Here is a 24468-nt window from a genome sequence, read left to right as displayed (position 1 = left end):
TCACGGTGAAAAGTACAGAAAGAACTAGTTGGTCCTCATCAGGCGACTCCTGAAGAACTTCCATAGATGAGAGTAAATACTTCTGGGTAATTTGGGGCTGTTTCCTACAAACCAGAGCTGTCAAACTTATTTCCACTCGGGGAGGGGGGGCACATAAGCCTCATAGTTTCCTTAACCCATAGTCACAGTGCACTGATAGCAGCCAATAGCCACAGTGCCCTTACAGCAGCCCATAGTCACAGTGCCCTTACAGCAGCCCATAGTCACAGTGCCCTTACAGCAGCCCATAGTCACAGTGCCCTTACAGCAGCCCATAGTCACAGTGCCCTTACAGCAGCCCATAGTCACGGTGCCCTTGCAGCAGCCCATAGTCACGGTGCCCCCGCAACAGCCCATAGTCACGGTGCCCCCGCAACAGCCCATAGTCACGGTGCCCCCGCAACAGCCCATAGTCACGGTGCCCCCCCGCTGCAGCCAACAGTCACGGTGCCCCCCCGCTGCAGCCAACAGTCGCGGTGCCCCCCCCCCCGCTGCAGCCAACAGTCGCGGTGCCCCCCCCCCCGCTGCAGCCAACAGTCGCGGTGCCCCCCCCCCCGCTGCAGCCAACAGTCACGGTGCCCCCCCCCCCGCTGCAGCCAACAGTCACGGTGCCCCCCCCCCGCTGCAGCCAACAGTCACGGTGCCCCCCCCCCCGCTGCAGCCAACAGTCACGGTGCCCCCCCCCCCGCTGCAGCCAACAGTCACGGTGCCCCCCCCCCCCCGCTGCAGCCAACAGTCACGGTGCCCCCCCCCGCTGCAGCCAACAGTCACGGTGCCCCCCCCCGCTGCAGCCAACAGTCACGGTGCCCCCCCCCCGCTGCAGCCAACAGTCACGGTGCCCCCCCCCCCGCTGCAGCCAACAGTCACGGTGCCCCCCCCCCCCGCTGCAGCCAACAGTCACGGTGCCCCCCCCCTCTGCAGCCAACAGTCACCGTGCCCCCCCGCTGCAGCCAACAGTCACCGTGCCCCCCCGCTGCAGCCAACAGTCACGGTGCCCCCCCCCCCCCTGCAGCCAACAGTCAAGGTGCACCCATCCCCCCCCCCCGCTGCAGCCAACAGTCCTTTTACTCTATCCCCTCTAGCCCCCCTCTCATATGTGAAGGACTCCCTGCCCCCCTCCACACCTCTCCGCGATGTATGTGCCAATGTAGAAAAAAAAATGTACTCAACTTTTCCTACTCCCCCCTAAGCAGCAGTAGTTTTCTTTTACTCTGTATAGTAGCTATATGCAGCTCTCTTTAATAGTGCAGCATAGGGACAGGGTGACGAGCCGGTCAGATTTGGCCCACACACCTTCTGTTTGACTCCCGTGCTATAAACTATTAAAGGGAGTCCATCACCTCCGCTAAGTGTTATAATCTGCTGGCAGCATGTTGAAGTAAAATGCCCTGTGATTGCCATCGCACCTTTAGCATTTCTGCTCTTATGCCTTTTCCGAGATATTTTCAGTTGATTCCATATGCTAATGAGGCAGTTGCTGCTTACTAACATTTGCTGTTAGTAGACATAATCTTTACAGCGTTGCTGAAGTCTTCCTTGACACTAAGCCAAAGAGTTTCCACTCTCCAAATCCCAGTGATCAGCACAACGCCCATGCCAGGTCCTCCAGAGTCCCTGCACTTTAGCCAAGAGATCGGAGTCCGGTGTAGACCTTCCACTGACTCACTAATAGGCAGTAACAGAATAAGTTGCCCAACTCCCTTTAAAAAAGCAACTTTCTGCTTCCTGGCTATAAGAATCCAGATATTAGTCTTATAAAAGGTTGCCCCTTTTGGGTTATCCTGTTAGTTGCAGATATTATGTGGGGGTCCATTCTTGATATAAGGGCCCCCACTGGTCATCTGCTCACCAAAGAGGTTCACCTACTTAACAAAAAGTGTTACGACCCCCGTACAACTAATCAATGTATAACATATTTCCATTGACTTTTGACTCATTTCCATCTCAGAATTCCCACACAAAGCAAAATGGTTACAGTAACGAAGACGCGGAATCCTTCAGCTCGCGGTATAAACGCATTGTTGAAAAATTAAAGGATCAGGACCTTCAGATTCTGGATGTTCACAGAGACAATGAAGATCTGCAGATTAAGGTGCGGAGCTCTGGGCCAAGTATTTTAAATTTATGATGCCCTCTACAGTGGGAAAAAGATCCCTTTAAAGGACATCTACCACCAGGATGAAGGACTGTAAACCAAGCACACTGACATACTGGTGTGCGTCCTCTGGCAGGATCTGATCTTCTTCTAACTTCTTATTCCCTATTTTTTTAGTTTTTTTTAAAGGCTTTTTAAAAATTATGCAAATGACCCCGTGGGCTCAAAGGCTCCATAGATGTTAACGAAACCTGAAGCTCCTCAGGCTCATTTGCATAATTTAGCCTTTTTTTCTTAAAAACAAGGGCATAGGAAGCTTAAAGAAAAGCAGATCCTGACAGAGGGGGAGCACACCGGTATGTCAGTATGCTTGGTTTACAATACTTCATCCTGGTGGTTGATGTCCTTTAAGGAATGAACCAAGTTTTATTTTTCTGTCCTGCCTTCCCTGCCAACTTTCTTGTTTAGCCATCAAAGACCTTGTTTTTTGTTGAATGAGTTTAAGTTTTTAATAGTAATCATTTAATGCTTCATATAATAAGTAGGAAAATGTAAAATATGGTAAAATGTTTAGTGGGATGAACAAAGAAAATTTCTTTCATTTAGAGGCGGTCCTATAGGTCACCAGGAATGTAATTTCTCGCTGGTGACAGGTTCCTATACCCTATGCTATGCTAATTGAAAAAATGTTTTTATCAGAATTCTGAATGCTGACATTTCTTTATAAAATTTAATTTCACATTACCTGGCTCCCTGCTAGCAGTGTTTGGTGAGTCCTGGGGAAGGGGGTGCAGCCTGTGTGTTTGTGTCTGTCTTCTCTCCTTCACACTCGTGCAGCTCCCTCTCCCTTTACCCCTCCCTCTTCCTAACATGTGCATTGAGCCAGTACGGGAGGAAGGGGGATGGTGTTGAGTAGGGAAAGAATGCATGAGAAGATACCTGCACACACAGGCTGCACCGGCCCCAACCAGGACTCACCCCATGCTATGAGCATGGAGCCAGGTAATCTGAAATAAACTTCTGTAAAGTACTGAAATGATTCCAAATGTTGACAAAGTTATTTTTTTTAAATCTGCATAGCAAAGACTATCGTCACCAGCTACAAATTATATTCCTGGTGACAGGTTCACTTTAAGTTGAATTTGTATGTAAGTTGGAACAGGAATATTTGATATGTTTAACTTCAGACAAATAATTTTTTATTTTTTCCATAGATAGATCTTTGTTAGGGTCTTGTGTTATTTCCGATCTGAGAAGATTGTGACCTATGTATGGGACAGGCTCCTAAGTCCATGGAATACTGGAAGGTGTTATGTTATCTATAAGTTTTATCTTGTGCTTATGGTTGCCACAAGGGGGAGCTCTAATCCTCTGTGGGGTTTATTCCTAACTTCCAACCTAATCTTATAAGCGACCAAGATAATTCTAAACATAAGCAAATTTGCCGAGTGTTATGTCTTGTTTTCCAGTTGGAAGCGACACGTGAAGCTGGGGCGAGTGCGATAAGGGACGCGACCCGTAAACTGTATGAAAATTACAACAAGAAGTCCGAACAAGCCCGAAAATGTCATGAAGAGGAGAAGCAGATCTTACAAGTAATGTATACTACAATCTAATAATATGTAACATAGATTTGTATAATGTCATGTATGTGAGAGTCATGGTTGTGGCTTCCTCTACAAAATACAGGCAGCCCCCTACTTAAGGACACCCGACTTACAGACGACCCCTAGTTACAGATGGACCCCTCTGCCCCCTGTGACCTCTGGTGACCTCTCTGGATGTTACTATAGTCCCAGACTGCAATGATCAGCTGTAAGGTGTCTGTAATGAAGCTTTATTGATAATCCTTGGTCCCATTACAGCAAAAAATTTTGAAACTCCAATTGTCACCGGGGCAAAAAAAAATATCTGGATCTAAAATTATAAAATATACAGTTTAAACTTACATACAAATTCAACTTAAGAACAAACCTATGGACCCTATCTTGTACGTAACCCGGGGTCTGCCTGTAAGCTATTAGACAGGATGACGGCCACATTTAAAATTGATAAACCTTCTGGAAAATATGACTTTTAAATTTTTGTTTTTGAATTCGGGCCAAGATAAAACTGTTAACTCTTTGTAGTCATACAGACCAGTGCGTTTTTTTTTCTCCCCATGTTTCGGCGTCTTGTTTTTCATCTTTTTTTTTCTTTTTATGGAACACGTTTCAGGTTTTTTTTGGCTCTATGCACATGGCCATACATACGCCCCCCATGGACGGCTATGGCGCCCGGGCTCGGTACGGTTAGCCCAACCATTCCGAGCCTGCTCTATTATTGGCCGTATCGACGGCTGTGCCGCTAATATTTTACATGGAGAGGGGCAGAGATGAGCAGCTCTCGCCTCCTCCTCCTCTTCCGTGCGCCGACGTATGTCCATACGTTCATGTGCATGAGGCCTTAGCCTACCATACTGTCTACATTTATTCTGTGGGCTGCTACAGTTATGGCCATCCAAATATTTTATTGTGGCACTACAGCCTTGCAGCGCTGGGGACCTGGGTTCAAGTCCCACCCAGGTTAACATCTGCAAAGAGTTTGCATGTTCTCTCCGTGTTTGCATGGGTTTCCTCCGGGTCCTCCGGTTTCCTCCCACACTCCAAAACATACTGGTAGGTGGATTAGATTGTGATCCCCATTGGGGACAGGGACTGATCTGGCAGGCTCTGTGCAGCGCCGCATAATCTGTGTGCGCTATATAAATTATTATTATTTATTAGCATGTTTTATCGTGTTATTTTTTCACTACTATTGAAAAATACTTTATTTTGTACTAAAATATTCAAGGCCTCCCTTAAATTAAAATAGTTGTACAGAGCTTTCTTTTTACAGGATTATTTCTAGTTTTTACTGGTAATGTTTTAGGATGGATACTTTTTAATAGAGATTTGACTAAACCAATAATTTGTAGTTTTTATAAATCAATACAAAAAATATCCTCATCATCTCATCCTCCCGTTAATCCCTTACTTCTGAATAGCGGCAAGGTTGTACAGTGCTTGTTTTTTGTGGGATTGGTCATAATTTTTACTGGTACCATTGTGGGATACATACTTTGGACTAGAGATTTGGCTAAACAAATAATTTGTAGTTGTCTTACATAAATACAAATATCTGACTGATCCGATTGTGACCTAAGCCTTTTGTAGCCAAGGTTGTTACAGTGTATCAGTCCAGACCACTGTGCTGCACTAAGGTCGTTACAGTGTATCAGTCCAGACCACTGTGCTGTACTAAGGTCGTTAGTGTATCAGTCCAGACCACTGTGCTACACTAAGGTTGTTACAGTGTATCAGTCCAGACCACTGTGCTGTACTAAGGTCGTTAGTGTATCAGTCCAGACCACTGTGCTGCACTAAGGTTGTTACAGTGTATCAGTCCAGACCACTGTGCTGTACTAAGGTCGTTAGTGTATCAGTCCAGACCACTGTGCTGTACTAAGGTCGTTACAGTGTATCAGTCCAGACCACTGTGCTGTACTACAGTCGTTACAGTGTATCAGTCCAGACCACTGTGCTGTACTAAGGTCGTTACAGTGTATCAGTCCAGACCACTGTGCTGTACTAAGGTCGTTACAGTGTATCAGTCCAGACCACTGTGCTGTACTAAGGTCGTTACAGTGTATCAGTCCAGACCACTGTGCTGTACTATGGTCGTTACAGTGTATCAGTCCAGACCACTGTGCTGTACTACGGTCTTTACAGTGTATCAGTCCAGACCACTGTGCTGTACTAAGGTCGTTACAGTGTATCGGTCCAGACCACTGTGCTGCAGACAGCTGCCTTGTGCTGGACCAGGACACAACTTTTTTCATCTATCTCTAATTCTCAGCTTGTTGATTGACTATTTCTAAACTAATATTGGGTTCTGTTTTCTCGATTTCAGGTTTCGGCTGAAGAGCATCAGGATCGCCTTATGAAAAGCATCGAAAAACTGAATGATGTGGCTGATAAAATTCAGGAGAAGCACAGTCGCATCCTGGAACTGGAAAAGCTCATGGGAAGAATGGAAGCAGTGAGTGATATAGGGGTCATAATAAAAGAACTTCCCGATTAATATAGATATATTTTTTTCTGCTCATTTTCAGAACAATGGGGGTCATTTTACTAAGGGTCCGATTCATGCATTTTCGGCTGGTTTACTGTATTTTTCCGATTTGCTCCATTTTTCCCTGAATTGCCTGTGATTTTGGCGCACGTGATCGGATTGTGGCGCAATGGCACCAGCTTTCACGCGACAGAAATCGGGGGCATGGCCGTTGGAAAGCCCGACGAATTTGGAAAAATTCCGCGGTTTTTCCAAAAAATTGTCGCAAAAATAGCACTCGCATACACCGGAACGAAGTAGGTGAATTCCAGCGAACCTTGGCGGACTTCAGCGCAGCAGCGACACCTGGTGGACATCGGGCGCACGACCCTAGTGAATCACGGCAGACCCGAATCAGCGACGGAGAACGCGCCGCTCGATTGCGAATGGACCGGGTAAGTAAATCTGCCCCAATATGTTCCCATAGTAACAGACTACATAGTCTGTGTCATCTGATTAGCTCCCTACTTATTCCCAATGCACTGTGTATTAGTAAGAATCTGGATATAAGACTACATACAGTATAAGGATTGTGTTATATACAAGCTGCATATTTAAGGTGAAGTGATGCAGAACTGTGGCCATTGTTAGGTCGCTGGATAAATGTATAATTATACCATTTGTGTATGTTGTTAGTAGCAGCAGGACTGTTATATATGGATTTATATGTCAGGATTGTAGCTTTTCCAAGTGCACTGGGGGCATGTCCTCACACTGCTGTGCTCTGTCCTCTCTTCAGTCAATGTAAGTTTTTTGCCTTGGAAAGGTGAAATGATGCAGAACTGCGGCCATTGTTAGGTCACTGGATAAATGTATAATTATACCATTGTGTATTTTGTCAGTAGCAGCTGGACTATGATATATGGATTTATATCCCAGGATTCTAGCTTCTCCAAGTGCACTGGGGGGGGGGGGGGGGGGTCCTCACACTGCTGTGCTCTCTGAAGCCAGTGTTAGGTATTGTCCCTGGAGAGATATTTAGTTATATTGTCCTCACACTGCTGTGCTCTCTGAAGCCAGTGTTAGGTATTGTCCCTGGAGAGATATTTAGTTATATTGTCCTCACACTGCTGTGCTCTCTGAAGCCAGTGTTAGGTATTGTCCCTGGAGAGATATTTAGTTATATTGTCCTCACACTGCTGTGCTCTGTGCTCTCTGAAGCCAGTGTTAGGTATTGTCCCTGGAGAGATATTTAGTTATATTGTCCTCACACTGCTGTGCTCTCTGAAGCCAGTATTAGGTATTGTCCCTGGAGAGATATTTAGTTATATTGTCCTCACACTGCTGTGCTCTGTGCTCTCTGAAGCCAGTGTTAGGTATTGTCCCTGGAGAGATATTTAGTTATATTGTTAGTAGCATTAGGACTGGAATATGGATTTACATTATAGCATTGTAGGTTTTTTCAAGTGTCTGAGCCATGTCCTCACACTGCTGTGTTCTGAGCTATGAGAACTGAACTGCTATTCAGCAACTCCCTTCTGCTTTCAGTGACTGCTGTACTTTGCAACCAGAAGCCTGCTACAGCCTATACCAGTGATGGCGAACCTATGGCACGGGTGCCAGAGGTGGCACTCACAGCCCTTTCTTTGGGCACCCAGGCTGCCTCCCCAGAACAGAGTTTATCAGATAGGACTCAAATCTTCCTGCAGTCCCAGACAACTTGAGATGCTGCTCTCAACGCTCTTTTAAGATCTCACATCTTTGCTGGATTAGAACTGCAGGAGGAGTGAGAAGGTGTGAACAGGGCTGGATTATCTTTGGAGGTGCCCTTGCCCTCCTGCTTTCAAATGTATTGATATTCTCATGGGGTCGATTCAATTGAATGTTGTGGAAGAACAGGGAGCAAAATGTTACTGTTTAAATTGTCATGTTGGCACTTGATGGAAAATAAGTGGATTTTGGTTGTAGTTTTGGGCCATCACTGTCCTACACTCTGATTGGATTGGAAAGGTTGTAGAGCAGTTCAATGCAGAGAGATTACAGTACAGCAGTGTGAGGATATACACCCAACATACACAAAGTATTAAACCGTTCTCCAAGGTCAATACCTAACAACACGGTCTTACCTGCCAGCAGATTACATGTCATGCCTTTTGACCCTGCATATGATAAAAATACAAATTCTGTGTTTTTCTAAAGGAAAATGCATCTTTGGTCGAGAAGAAACGTTTACTAGAAAATGAGATCTCAAGGAGAATGTCCGATCCTTCCAACAGAAATGGGTTAGTAGTAGATGATGAGATGGCTCTGCCCATGCTGTACCAGTCTATACAGCAAAGCTGGGAATGTATTGAGTGTGCGCTGGGAATGTATTGAGTGTGCGCTGGGAATGTATTGAGTGTGCGCTGGGAATGCATTGAGTGTGCGCTGGGAATGCATTGAGTGTGCGCTGGGAATGCATTGAGTGTGCGCTGGGAATGCATTGAGTGTGCGCTGGGAATGCATTGAGTGTGCGCTGGGAATGCATTGAGTGTGCGCTGGGAATGCATTGAGTGTGCGCTGGGAATGCATTGAGTGTGCGCTGGGAATGCATTGAGTGTGCGCTGGGAATGCATTGAGTGTGCGCTGGGAATGCATTGAGTGTGCGCTGGGAATGCATTGAGTGTGCGCTGGGAATGCATTGAGTGTGCGCTGGGAATGCATTGAGTGTGCGCTGGGAATGCATTGAGTGTGCGCTGGGAATGCATTGAGTGTGCGCTGGGAATGCATTGAGTGTGCGCTGGGAATGCATTGAGCGTGCGCTGGGAATGCATTGAGCGTGCGCTGGGAATGCATTGAGCGTGCGCTGGGAATGCATTGAGCGTGCGCTGGGAATGCATTGAGCGTGCGCTGGGAATGCATTGAGCGTGCGCTGGGAATGCATTGAGCGTGCGCTGGGAATGCATTGAGCGTGCGCTGGGAATGCATTGAGCGTGCGCTGGGAATGCATTGAGCGTGCGCTGGGAATGCATTGAGCGTGCGCTGGGAATGCATTGAGCGTGCGCTGGGAATGCATTGAGCGTGCGCTGGGAATGCATTGAGCGTGCGCTGGGAATGCATTGAGCGTGCGCTGGGAATGCATTGAGCGTGCGCTGGGAATGCATTGAGCGTGCGCTGGGAATGCATTGAGCGTGCGCTGGGAATGCATTGAGCGTGCGCTGGGAATGCATTGAGCGTGCGCTGGGAATGTATTGAGCGTGCGCTGGGAATGTATTGAGCGTGCGCTGGGAATGTATTGAGCGTGCGCTGGGAATGTATTGAGCGTGCGCTGGGAATGTATTGAGCGAGCGCTGGGAATGTATTGAGCGTGCGCTGGGAATGTATTGAGCGTGCGCTGGGAATGTATTGAGCGTGCGCTGGGAATGTATTGAGCGTGCGCTGGGAATGTATTGAGCGTGCGCTGGGAATGTATTGAGCGTGCGCTGGGAATGCATTGAGCGTGCGCTGGGAATGCATTGAGCGTGCGCTGGGAATGCATTGAGCGTGCGCTGGGAATGCATTGAGCGTGCGCTGGGAATGCATTGAGCGTGCGCTGGGAATGCATTGAGCGTGCGCTGGGAATGCATTGAGCGTGCGCTGGGAATGCATTGAGCGTGCGCTGGGAATGCATTGAGCGTGCGCTGGGAATGCATTGAGCGTGCGCTGGGAATGTATTGAGTGTGCAGTAGCGTCCAGTGTGAAAACTGCAATAAAAAGACATTCCGGATAACATGAAAAATTTCAGATATTTTTGTAATTTTTTTGATTTAGTTGTTCGGCGATTCAGGCCGAGGTTTTGACCGTTGAAGAACAAATAAATCACCTGCAGCAGTTGATGATGTCCCAGCACCAGCATCTCCGGGCGTTGATCCAGGAGGTGAGTCCAGGATTCCCCCCAACACAACACCTTTTGTGGAAGCTTTGTTGCACACTGATTCAAAATTGCAAACGGCAGATGTAAAGTACCGTAATTCTGACTTCCATGAATGAGGGGAGGCTGCAGGACGTTTCATGAATGAGGGGAGGCTGCAGGACATTTCATGAATGAAGGGAGGCTGCAGGACATTTCATGAATGAGGGGAGGCTGCAGGACATTTCATGAATGAGGGGAGGCTGCAGGACATTTCATGAATGAAGGGAGGCTGCAGGACATTTCATGAATGAAGGGAGGCTGCAGGACATTTCATGAATGAGGGGAGGCTGCAGGACATTTCATAAATGAAGGGAGGCTGCAGGACATTTCATGAATGAGGGGAGGCTGCAGGACATTTCATGAATGAGGGGAGGCTGCAGGACATTTCATGAATGAGGGGAGGCTGCAGGACATTTCATGAATGAAGGGAGGCTGCAGGACATTTCATGAATGAGGGAAGGCTGCAGGACATTTCATGAATGAGGGGAGGCTGCAGGACATTTCATGAATGAGGGGAGGCTGCAGGACATTTCATGAATGAGGGGAGGCTGCAGGACATTTCATGAATGAGGGGAGGCTGCAGGACATTTCATGAATGAAGGGAGGCTACAGGACATTTCATGAATGAAGGGAGGCTGCAGGACATTTCATGAATGAGGGGAGGCTGCAGGACATTTCATAAATGAAGGGAGGCTGCAGGACATTTCATGAATGAGGGGAGGCTGCAGGACATTTCATGAATGAGGGGAGGCTGCAGGACATTTCATGAATGAAGGGAGGCTGCAGGACATTTCATGAATGAAGGGAGGCTGCAGGACATTTCATGAATGAAGGGAGGCTGCAGGACATTTCATGAATGAAGGGAGGCTGCAGGACATTTCATGAATGAAGGGAGGCTGCAGGACATTTCATGAATGAAGGGAGGCTGCAGGACATTTCATGAATGAAGGGAGGCTGCAGGACATTTCATGAATGAAGGGAGGCTGCAGGACATTTCATGAATGAAGGGAGGCTGCAGGACATTTCATGAATGAAGGGAGGCTGCAGGACATTTCATGAATGAAGGGAGGCTGCAGAACATTTCATGAATGAAGGGAGGCTGCAGGACATTTCATGAATGAAGGGAGGCTGCAGGACATTTCATGAATGAAGGGAGGCTGCAGGACATTTCATGAATGAAGGGAGGCTGCAGGACATTTCATGAATGAAGGGAGGCTGCAGGACATTTCATGAATGAAGGGAGGCTGCAGGACATTTCATGAATGAAGGGAGGCTGCAGGACATTTCATGAATGAAGGGAGGCTGCAGGACATTTCATGAATGAAGGGAGGCTGCAGGACATTTCATGAATGAAGGGAGGCTGCAGGACATTTCATGAATGAAGGGAGGCTGCAGGACATTTCATGAATGAAGGGAGGCTGCAGGACATTTCATGAATGAAGGGAGGCTGCAGGACATTTCATGAATGAAGGGAGGCTGCAGGACATTTCATGAATGAAGGGAGGCTGCAGGACATTTCATGAATGAAGGGAGGCTGCAGGACATTTCATGAATGAAGGGAGGCTGCAGGACATTTCATGAATGAAGGGAGGCTGCAGGACATTTCATGAATGAAGGGAGGCTGCAGGACATTTCATGAATGAAGGGAGGCTGCAGGACATTTCATGAATGAAGGGAGGCTGCAGGACATTTCATGAATGAAGGGAGGCTGCAGGACATTTCATGAATGAAGGGAGGCTGCAGGACATTTCATGAATGAAGGGAGGCTGCAGGACATTTCATGAATGAAGGGAGGCTGCAGGACATTTCATGAATGAAGGGAGGCTGCAGGACATTTCATGAATGAAGGGAGGCTGCAGGACATTTCATGAATGAAGGGAGGCTGCAGGACATTTCATGAATGAAGGGAGGCTGCAGGACATTTCATGAATGAAGGGAGGCTGCAGGACATTTCATGAATGAAGGGAGGCTGCAGGACATTTCATGAATGAAGGGAGGCTGCAGGACATTTCATGAATGAAGGGAGGCTGCAGGACATTTCATGAATGAAGGGAGGCTGCAGGACATTTCATGAATGAAGGGAGGCTGCAGGACATTTCATGAATGAAGGGAGGCTGCAGGACATTTCATGAATGAAGGGAGGCTGCAGGACATTTCATGAATGAAGGGAGGCTGCAGGACATTTCATGAATGAAGGGAGGCTGCAGGACATTTCATGAATGAATGGAGGCTGCAGGACATTTCATGAATGAAGGGAGGCTGCAGGACATTTCATGAATGAGGGGAGGCTGCAGGACATTTCATGAATGAGGGGAGGCTGCAGGACATTTCATGAATGAGGGGAGGCTGCAGGACATTTCATGAATGAAGGGAGGCTGCAGGACATTTCATGAATGAGGGGGGGGGACTGCAGGACATTTCATGAATGGGGGGGGGACTGCAGGACATTTCATGAATGAGGGGGGGGGGACTGCAGGACATTTCATGAATGAGGGGGGGGGGGGAGACTGCAGGACATTTCATGAATGAGGGGGTGGAGGCTGCAGGACATTTCATGAATGAGGGGGGGTACTGCAGGACATTTCATGAATGAGGGGGTGAGACTGCAGGACATTTCATGAATGAGGGGGTGAGACTGCAGGACGTTTCATGAATGAGGGGAGGCTGCAGGACGTTTCATGAATGAGGGGGTGGAGGCTGCAGGACATTTCATGAATGAGGGAAGGCTGCAGGGCATTTCATGAATGTCCCCCATTCTGACCTAAGAGAATGACCGCGAAATAAAGGACTGTCCCACTGAATCCTGGTCAGTCGGGGGTCATGCATTAGGCATAATGATGGCCGTCGTGAGAACCTTACATACAGCAGCCACAATCCTGATCATGTATTTTAGACTTCAATTCACATGATGCATTTGAATTTAGAAACTTTTACATTGTTGATCAACAAAAAATAATGCTGCTTGTTCTCGTTTAATCTGCTTCAGGTACGAACTCCTCAACGAAATTTAGGCTCTAGTTTTAAATAAAATTTATTAATATAATTTTTCATAAATATATATAACACTTTTGTTTTTTTAATATTCACCTTTTTAATGTATTCTCAGCGTTTATTAGTTGTCCTTTTTTTCTGTAGTTTAGGTGCCCCCTGGTGGCAGATTCTTGTCATTACAGCTATACAGTGTTCAGAGATCTGTGTATCCCCTTTACAATTTCCTTTGACATTTTTAAGATTTCTGCTTGCTGTCAGTGAATTAACACATTCTCCTGGCTAAGAACTTGAATTATCGGTGAGCTAGAGATCTGTCAGCGGCACATTTATTTCTTACTCTAAATATCTGCTGGTTTGTTACAGTGGATCAGTGCAGGTAGTAATGCATCATGTATTATTTAGATTGCATACAGTGAAGGGTAGATTTATTCATTATATTAAATCTACCATCAAAATCCATCCTGATAAGTCCATTAGTCTGAAGGGGGCGTTACCGGATCCCTTTTGTGCTGTAGCTTCACAGGCCGTTACACTGTCTCGCCACTGTTTCTGCAGAGCTTTCCCCTCCCTCTGCCTGATGCAATCTAACACAGTGGAAGGGGGACGTGCTCTTCTGGCTCGTTAGTATAATGAGATTTTAGAAGGAAGGAAGCCATGGTAGATTTCCTTAAACAGTCTAAGCAATTATTTGGGGCCTCAGGGATCAGGGGGAAACCACACAGACATCCCTAGGAAGTCAATGCATTATAAGTCTATGGCAGAGCAGGGGCAACACACTGCCATTTGGAGTGGAGCTCTGGGTTAGCGGCACCTAAAGAATGATTGTGTTTTGGGGCCCCAGAGAGATCAGTTATGTCCTGGTTACAATGTGATATATTTTTTTCTAACAATAAAAGTTCTACACAGTGGCTCAGTGGTTAGCACTACAGCCTTACAGCGCTGGGGTCCTGGGTTCAAGTCCCAGGGTCAACATCTGCAAAGAGTTTGTATGTTCTCTCCGTGTTTGAGTGGGTTTCCGCCGGGTCCTCCGGTTTCCTCCCACACTCCAAAACATACTGGTAGGTTGATTAGATTGTGAGCCCCATTGGGGACAGGAACTGATTTGGGAAGCTCAGTGCAGCGCTGCGTAATCTGTGTGCACTATATAAATAAATTATTATTACTTGGTAGACATACCCCTATTTATAGAATCATTTAATAAATCATAAAAAATTACAATTCTATTCTCTTCTATTCTCAGAGTGAAGATTTGAAGAACCATCTGAAGGAGCAAGATGTGACGATCGATGAATTAAAGGAAAAGGTCGATTTGCTGGAGTGTCAGGTATAATAGAACCCGATATCTCCCTCAACCTTTGACATATGGGCCGGACTAGAGTGCAGGGGGAGTGGCTATAATCATTATAGGAATTTTTTAAGGCCTTTTCCAAACTGCAAATCTGTAAATATGATAATATAGCACATAATCCTTTATATTTAGAATACAGCGAGGAAGAGTAGCAGGGAAGCCCAAGCCGTAGCTGATTTGGACACAGAACCAAACTTTCTTATCACCTGCATTCAGTAGTGGACTTAACATTTGTAATAAGTGTAAATAGAAAAAAAATTCTTAAAATTTTGTTTTTCATTTAATTAAAGCTCAACACACCAACGATCGCTCTGTATAAGTATGGGATCAGAGAGAAGCAAGACTGAGCATGTGCGTCCACCTCGGCACATTTATTAAGGTGGTCACAGTGACGGTTTATAATAAAAACAGCAGGGGGTCTCATTCTAACATTGATTCTTTATATATAACTTATACAGAGAGTCCCTGGGCTATGTACAAGATCCATAGGTTTGTTAGTTGAAATTATATTTCCTGAGAAATTTTTAAAAAAATTTTCTGCTGTGATGGGACCAAGGATTATCAGTACAGACACCTCACAGCTGATCATTGCAGTCTGGGACTATAGTAACATCCAGAGAGGTCACCAGAGGTCACAGTGGGCAGAGGGGTTCGTCTTTAACTAGGGGTCGTCTGTAAGTAGGGTGTCCTTAAGTAGGGGACTACCTGTAATTTGTAAACACACGTAATTCAGACAATTTAACTAGTAAAACAAATTCTTCATATATTCTTCATTCTTTATATATTAAGACTCTATGTTAGAATAGGGCCCCCTGCTGTTTCTATCATAAACCGTCACTATGACCACCTTTATAAATGTGCTGAGGTGGACGCACATGCTCAGTCTTGCTTCTCTCTGATCCTTTACTTATACAAAGCACTAATACCTTGTAGCAGTGAAGGAAGAAACACTGAGCATGTGTGTCCACCTATTCACATTAACTGGGATGGAGACAACAAGACTGATCAGTGGGAACAGCAGATGGCGCTATTCTTATGGTATTCCTGTAACCCCCTCACTACAGTTTACAAATATTGGGTTTAACTATGATATTGGAGCAATGATTTTACATCAAAATGATCTACTTAATTTTTTTTCATTTTCAATTTTTTTTTTTTTTTTTGTAGAATAAAGAATTGAAATACAAGGTAGAGCACTGGTCGAGTCCGAGCACATTCAAAGTCACCAAAGCCACGTCTGTGAAGTAAGTGCTCTGGATTTTCTGTTACTTTGTCCCTTTAAAGGGGTTCTCGCTGATGAGTTAGGGGCCTGACTTGCTGATCAGTGGGGGTCTCAGGGATCTGAGACCCCACAGATCGCAAAAAAGAGGGGCCAGTCGGACCCCTTGTCGCTCTGTCAGACCAATGGAGCAGACAGCCGTGCGTGACCATTCTGCTCCGTTAATCTCTATGGAGCTGATGGAGATCAGTGAGCGCAGCGCTCGGCAATTTCCGTCAGCTCTATAGAGATTAGCAGAATGGTCATGTGCGGCCGTCTGCTCCATTAGCCTGACAGAGCGACGAGGGGTCGCATGGAGGTACGTGGGACCCCATTGGACCCCTTGTTTTCGCGATCTGCGGGGGTCTGAGCACTGAGACCCCCACTATCCGGTGGATAGAGCCTAACTTTAGTTTGTGGGAAAACCCCTTTAAGGAAAAGTTTGTCAATCATCCATAACGTTGGTTCATTGTTTGGTTAGAGTCGTTTATAGTTTTTATAGATTCTAAAAAAAATTTTTTGGTTAGTAATTTTGCTGCAGAGACTTAGCCAGAAGTGGATTCAGGAAAAAAATCTTCTTTTATTTTCCCCAAATCCTCAGTCTACTTAAGGATTGGGCTAAAAAAAATGCACCCCCCAAAAAAATCAACATAAACTTTGTGACATTAATTCAGCAGGAGCGGAATATTATTGGAGTGAGTTATTTAATATATCAAGTGAGTGGATAGAAGCTTAATCCATCCTGATAAACCGGGGACATTACTAATAGATCCAGGTATCTTCTTATATTTGTTATCCATGGCCTCCTTCCTTCTAATATCAACCTTTATAATTATGCTAAAAGAAGGGCTCTGGGGGCGTAACCAGAGTCGCTCCGTTAGGTAATTTCACAGACCGGTACACTACTTCCCTCTGCCTGATGTAACCTCACACAGTAATGCTCCTGCACAGTTTAACAGACTTAGAAGCTGCAGCACCGATGAGGCTCTGGTAGGGCCCCCACCCAAAGCCCTTCTAGCTCATTAGCATAATTTTAACGTTTATTTCAGACTGAAGGAGGCCATGGATATCAGATATAAGATGATTACCACAGTAATGGATCTACAGCCCGCCAGTATGTCTCTGGTTTATCATGATGCATAAACGCTGATCGATAATTAATGGTGGTATAATATGTGGATGTGCCTTTCTTATAATCTTTCCCTAAATGGGAACAAAACTTTAAAAAGACACAGACTATTCGTACAAGTAATCCCAAACAGTAGCGAACAACCATATTTCCACCCTTTTTACTGCCAGTTTTTTATCACTTTTTATTCCTTTTATGGGGGGGGGGGTCACAAACTGTTTAGAATAATCTGGGCTGGATTGAGGCTGCTAGAGCCCCTCCCACAACTTTTTTTTTCAATAGTGATATCACAGTACAGGGATAATGCAGACAGTGATGTCACAGTACAGGGATAATACACACAGTGATGTCACAGTACAGGGATAATACACACAGTGATGTCACAGTACAGGGATAATACACACAGTGATGTCACAGTACAGGGATAATACACACAGTGATGTCACAGTACAGGGATAATACACACAGTGATGTCACAGTACAGGGATAATACACACAGTGATGTCACAGTACAGAGATAATACACACAGTGATGTCACAGTACAGGGATAATACACACAGTGATGTCACAGTACAGAGATAATACACACAGTGATGTCACAGTACAGGGATAATACACACAGTGATGTCACAGTACAGGGATAATACACACAGTGATGTCACAGTACAGGGATAATACACACAGTGATGTCACAGTACAGGGATAATACACACAGTGATGTCACAGTACAGGGATAATACACACAGTGATGTCACAGTACAGAGATAATACACACAGTGATGTCACAGTACAGAGATAATACACACAGTGATGTCACAGTACAGGGATAACACACACAGTGATGTCACAGTACAGGGATAATACACACAGTGATGTCACAGTACAGGGATAATACACACAGTGATGTCACAGTACAGAGATAATACACTCAGTAATGTCACAGTACAGGGATAATACACACAGTGATGTCACAGTGCAGGGATAATACACACAGTGATGTCACAGTACAAGGATAATACACACAGTGATGTCACAGTACAGGGATAATACACAGTGATGTCACAGTACAGAGATAATACACACAGTGATGTCACAGTACAGGATAATACACACAGTGATGTCACAGTACAGGGATAATACACACAGTGATGTCACAGTACAGGGATAATACACAGTGATGTCACAGTACAGAGATAATACACACAGTGATGTCACAGTACAGGATAATACACACAGTGATGTCACAGTACAAGGACAATTTACACAGTGATGTCACAGCACATGAGTAATACACACTGTGATGTCACAATAGAGGTGGTTCCCGTCTTAAGGACACCCGACTTGCAGACGACCCCAAGTTATATCAGGACCTACCTTCTCACTGTGACCTCTGGTGAAGTTCGCTGGATGCTTGTAATATATTTTGCTTTAGTCTCAGGCTCTAAGGTCTGTGTAATGAAGCTTTAATGTTAATTCTTGTTCCCTTGTCAACCCCAAGTTTTTAAAATCCATTTGTCACAGAGGCCGAAAAAAATACTTCTGGAGTTAAAATTATTAAATACAACTTTCCGACTTCCATACAAATTCAATTTAAGAACAACTTCTGATCTTGTACGTAACCCTGGGACTGCCTGTACAGGAATAAAGTGATAATATACAGTACAGAGATCATACTCTCAGCCATCTTATTGTATCTATGTGGCCACTCCACTCCCGTAGACCCGCCCCTTTAATCTATGACTCCGCCCCCACACCCTAGTTGGCTCCAACACCAGGAGCTGTTATACAGGGAGTCATACACAAGCAATATCATTGTCCCCAGCGGCAAGGGATGGGCAGGCTGGATGGTGGGGGCCCCAGGGCTCGCACCCCAGGAGCCCTCCATATAATCCAGCACTGAGAACAATTACTGTACATATTGGGGGGTTATTTCATTATGTAAAAATTTTTTTTTTTTTTTTCAATTATTGTAACCTAAATGTAAACTTCTGGACCAGATCACAGCAGGAGCAAAAGGGGCGCTGGCCCCAGGGCCCCCAGCAGATATGGACCTCCACTCTGAGCATCTCGCTCTGATCCTCGGATGTCATCTGAGTTATCATGGTATAACGTGGGCACAGGCGGGCACTGTATGTGTTTACTGCATGGCACAGTTCTGTATTATATGAACAGAGATACAATGAAATACTCTGTGCTGCTGATGAGGACTTTGCTTATCCCATTATCTTATATTTGGTAGATTTCTACTCCCTCTGCATGCTACACCTAACATCATAGTCCTGTACATCCAGGCCTCGCCATTATAATAGACAGGTCACTGCCTCCTGCAAGATAAGCCCAATCCTCTGCTGCTGTCATCATTACTATAACCATGTCTATGGGGCATGTGGGCTTGAAGCTAGTGCTCCCCCTGCTGGTTGTGGTGGTAAATGTGACTAATCATTATTGATATAACCCTAGTAATTGTGATTTTTCCTATTTGGCAGTGAGTCTATGCTGCGCACCATGTCTCCGTACTTCATGCTGCTGAAACAAAAGAACAGCCCCGGAAGCAGCTGATGCCGACCTCCGCCGGATACACAACCCAAGCCCGAGGATACACAATCCGCAGGATACACAACCTGAGCCCGAGGATACTCGATCCGCCGGATACACAACCCAAGCCCAAGGATACACAACCAGAACCTGAGGATACACAATCCGCAAGATACACAACCTGAGCCTGAGGATACTGAATCCGCAGGATACACAACCCGAACCCGAGGATACCCAATCCACAGGATACACAACCCATGCCCAAGGATACTCAATCCGCAGGATACACAACCCGAACCCGAGGATACTCAATCCGCAAGATACACAACCCATGCCCAAGGATACTCAATCCGCAGGATACACAACCCGAACCCGAGGATACTCAATCCGCAGGATACACAACCCGAACCCGAGGATACTCAATCCGCAGGATACACAACCCGAACCCGAGGATAATCAATCCGCAGGATACACAACCCGAACCCGAGAATACCCAATCCGCAAGACTCAACCCGAACCTGAGGATACTCGATCTACAGGATACACAACTCAAACCCGAGGATACCCAATCCACAGGATACACAACCCATGCCCAAGGATACTCAATCCGCAGGATACACAACCCGAATCCGAGGATACTCAATCCGCAGGATACACAACCCATGCCCAAGGATACTCAATCCGCAGGATACACAACCCGAACCCGAGGATACTCAATCCGCAGGATACACAACCAGAACCTGAGGATACTCAATCCGCAGGATATACAACCCAATATATATACAACCGGTGGATTCTGCTGCGTAATGTGACAACATTTCAGAGACCGGATCTTGTCTCCTCTTGTATTAGTAGAATTTAAAGGGAACCTTAGAAAGATTCTTGGATGGTCCATCCAATGAATTTCAACAAGAATTGTGTAATACTTCATCTCTCCACCGGAGGCGCTGCAGGGGAATTGAACATTTCCTGTCAGTCTGTCTTGCAGATCGCAGCATCTGAGCTTATATCCTTTTTGACAACAGTATATTTATAAAAAGGGATTATCGAAGTGGACGACCCCTTTAAACTCTCTGATTACATAATCGTGAAAAAGGGGGAAAAGTTTGTGGCAAAAGTTCAACTTTTTCTCAATATTTCTTGCTGTTAGTTGCCGTGTCCTCCAGACTGTATATGTATTTACAGGCAGTCCCCTACTTAAAGACAACCGACTTACAGGCGACCCCTAGTTACAGACGGACCCCTCTGCCCCCTGTGACCTTTGGTGACTTCTCTGGATGTTACTATAGTCCCAGACTACAATGATCAGCTGTAAGGTGTCTGTAATGAAGCTTTATTGATAATCCTTGGTCCCATTACAGCAAAACATTTTAAAACTCCAATTGTCACTGGGGCAAAAAAAATGTTTTGTCTGGATCTACAATTATAAAATATACAGTTCCGACTTACATACAAATTCAACGGAAGTACAAACCTATGGAACCTATCTTGTAGGTAACCCGGGGACTGACTGTATACTCAGTTTCAGATAGAAACTGGCTGAGCTGCAGTGTAAAGCAGGGAGGAGGGATAGAGCAGCAGCCGGAGCCTGTTCAAGGGGGTGGATTTCAGACTACCTAAGGCCTGTGGAACAGCTCTCTCTCCTGTAGCAGTTCTCAGGGTGGTAACAACTTTCATATTATTTCTTTATTTGCAAACACTCTGTTAAAGGGGTTGTACGCATATATAAGTCCCACCCCTATTCTAATGCCCCCCCCCCCCCTTTGCTATCCACTGGGTAGAACAATCCTGTGACACTTTGGCATTGTTAAGTTGATAGTGGTCAAATTATTATGACACTTCAAGAAAATCTGAACTTGAGCAATGTATAGAGCTCCCCTTTAAGGCTTAGTTCACACTATTAAAAGCTCCATTTCTTACATCAGTTAAAAAACAGAGTTTTAATAATAATAATAATAATAATAATACTTTATTATCCCAAACGGGAACTTAAAGTGTCACATCTACAATACATCAATTTGACAAGACATCACATATATAATGTATGTGTACACTGGTACACATAAATATACATTTCATTTACATTTCATTTGATTTCCAATAAATAATTAATTAAACGAATTATAAAAGTAATTAAAATAGTACCCCTCGTTCCAATAGTCGTACATTTTAAAAGTTTCCTATTTTTACCCCTAATTGCTGTATTTGACAGCTCGAGAGCGGCCGGTATAAATGTCTTCTTAAATCTCTCCGACCTACATCGCATAAGAATAAAACGAGAGCTAAAACCACTGACCTGTGCCTGCAGCACGCCATGCATTGGGTGGTCGCTGTTATTTCTGATTTTGTCCAATTTCCTTATTATCCCGCACTGTACAAGTTTCTCCCATCTATCAAATTGCAGACCCACTATCGAGGAGGCTTTCTTAATTATCTTATCCATCCTCTGACAATCCCTACTAGAGATACACTTGCCCCAAGCCGCTATGGCAAATGCGCTCACCATAACTGTATTATAGAAACCGACCATCATAGTCCTTGGGACGTCAAATGCTCTTAGTCTACGTAAAAAGAATAGATTACTATTAGCACGTCTGGATACCTTTTCTATATGCTCATGCCAGCTTAATTTATTGTCTATGATCACGCCCAAGTATTTGTAGCTACTAACCTGCTCCACTTCTGTCCCTGCTATGGTGAGCGGTTTAGGCGTAACGCCCCTTTTCCTCGAAAAATCTATAACTAAGGCTACATTCACACGAACGTATGGGGGACGTATATACGGCCGACGTATATACGGCCGATATACGTCCCCCATACACTCCTATGGGCGCACGGCACCCTACGGGAGCGGTACGGTGCAGCACACGTGCGGCACCGTACCGTTCCGTACCCGGGAAAAAGATAGGACCTGTCCTATCTTTTCCCGTAATACGGGGCCGTGCGCCATAGGTTGCTATGGAAAGGGGCGGGGGTGAGCTGCGCTCACCTCCTCCTCCTCTCCCCGTACACGTGTGAATGTAGCCTAACTCTTTCGTCTTATTTACATTTAGCACAAGACCATTTGAGCTGCACCATTCCGTAAACGTATTCACTGACTCTCGATATTCACTATCGTCCCCCTCTGTAATACAGCCCACTAGTACCGAATCGTCCAAGTACTTCTGAAGAAAACAGGCGGGATCGTTTTTACTAAAATCAGAGGTGTACAGAATAAACAAAAAGGGAGCTAGCCCAGTGCCCTGAGGGGCCCCCGTACTGCACACCACCTCATCAGACCATGTATCACCCAACCTAACCCTCTGTGGTCTAGAGCTCAGATAGGTCATCAGCCATTTAATCATAATCGGTCCTATCCGCATAACCTGTAGCTTATACTCTAGCAATGCTTAATGTATCAATTAAAAATTCCATTGACATCAATGTACATTTTATGTCATCCGTTATGTTCCGTTTACGTAGGGATCCGTTATCCATGCAAAAGTACTGCAACCACCGGAATTTTTTCCATCCAGGAAACGCATGGATAACAGATCCCTGCGTAAACGGAACATAACGGATGAAATAAAATTTACATTGATGTCAATAGGATACGTTGAACCTCCAGTCTTTACTCTTTTTTTTTTTAACTTGGGTAAGAAACAGCGGTTTTAACCGTAGTGTGAACTTAGCCTAAGTGGTTGCTAAAACAGAATTAGAGAAGGAGATTCTGCCTTTTTGTTTTTCTTATCCCTAAACATCATCCCTGTGGTCTATGTCCAGTATCACATCTTATCCTTTCTCACTAGTGCAATACCAGACACAACCTGCTTATAAGAGGGGCGCTGTTTCTAAGGGGAGGAGGGGGAGGAGAGTCCCTTTTATAAAATTCCATGCAGCTTTCTCAAGTGCCCGTATCACATCTTATATATTGATATACTCAAGAATATAGTAATACCTGTCTTATAAGTATTATGATCATTATAGTATATAGAATAGCCTATAGCTGAGTCCTGCAGGGCATTTCATTGTTAGCACCCAGATGTGTGCACTCGTCCTTTTTGCTTGAATTTTGGTTAATTTTGCCCACGTATTAAACCAATACAATATAATATATTGTGACAGGCTGCAATATACCACACAAGCTCTAGGTGGCAGCACATAGATACCAATAGGAGATCACTTGGTGACAATGTTGCAATATCTTGTCATGTGATGCACAGATCTGGTATGTGAGACATCTGAAAGTGTGTAGCAATATTTTTTGATATTAAAAAAATAAAAGGTTTCAGTGTATTGTTTTTCATATAAAACATTTCACTTGTATATCGCACACCGAGATGTGGAGTCACTGGGGGTCATTTACTAAGGGCCCGATTCGCGTTCTCCCGACGTGTTACCCGAATATTTCCGATTTGCGCCGATTGTACCTGAATTGCCCCGGGATTTTGGCGCACACGATCGGATTGTGGCGCATCGGCGCCGGCATGCGTGTGACGGAAATCAGGGGGTGTGGCCGAACGAAAACCCGACGTATTCGGAAAAACCGCGCATTTAAGACCGGAAAATGTGTCGCTCGGGACGTGCTTACTTGCACTCAGCCGGCCTCGGTGAATTCCGGCGCGTTCAGATGCTTTTCAGCGGAGGAACTACCTTATTAAATCCCGGCCGGACCCGAATCCAGCGCAGAGAACGCGCCGCTGGATCGTGAATGGACCGGGTAAGTAAATCTGCCCCACTGTGTCGCTCCTTGTATTTTCAATTTTACTAAAATCTGGGCAATGTGGCATTAAGAGAGGAGCAGACCAGCTTTTATGTAGTCGCTACCTAACATTAAAGGGGTTTCCCCCCAAACCCACGAAGGGGGGACAATAGCTTCCCAATCTATGAGGGTTCAACAGCTGGGGCCCCCACCTATCATGAGGATGGGACCCCCAGCAATTAGGAGAATGGGGATCCTGTTCTCAATGGGTGTAGTGACGAGCCGAGCGCACACCCTGATGCTCCATTCAGTTCTTTTGTATGGGATTGAGCCAAAATAGCGAAATGCAAGTGCTCAGCAATGTTTGACCATCATGAGCGGCACGATGA

At 45.4% G+C, this 24468-nt stretch overlaps 1 protein-coding gene across 2 annotated transcripts in view; it reads left to right on the top strand.

The window, feature by feature from the left end:
* Positions 1–22095, top strand: part of CCDC68 (coiled-coil domain containing 68) — a 36553-nt gene extending 14458 nt beyond the window's left edge. For both annotated transcript variants that reach the window (XM_072133890.1, XM_072133899.1), the window contains exons 4-11: positions 1988–2131; positions 3604–3729; positions 6065–6193; positions 8405–8487; positions 9995–10100; positions 14368–14451; positions 15643–15719; positions 19350–22095. In XM_072133890.1, coding sequence (XP_071989991.1) covers positions 1988–2131; positions 3604–3729; positions 6065–6193; positions 8405–8487; positions 9995–10100; positions 14368–14451; positions 15643–15719; positions 19350–19422 — 822 coding nt within the window. In that variant the 3' untranslated portion in view covers positions 19423–22095. The remainder of the gene's footprint in view (positions 1–1987; positions 2132–3603; positions 3730–6064; positions 6194–8404; positions 8488–9994; positions 10101–14367; positions 14452–15642; positions 15720–19349) is intronic.
* Positions 22096–24468: the final 2373 nt, after the last annotated feature.

This window comes from Engystomops pustulosus, chromosome 1 (genome assembly GCF_040894005.1).
Source record: "Engystomops pustulosus chromosome 1, aEngPut4.maternal, whole genome shotgun sequence".
Lineage (NCBI taxonomy): Eukaryota > Metazoa > Chordata > Amphibia > Anura > Leptodactylidae > Engystomops > Engystomops pustulosus.
This window is presented reverse-complemented; position numbering and strand designations above follow the sequence as displayed.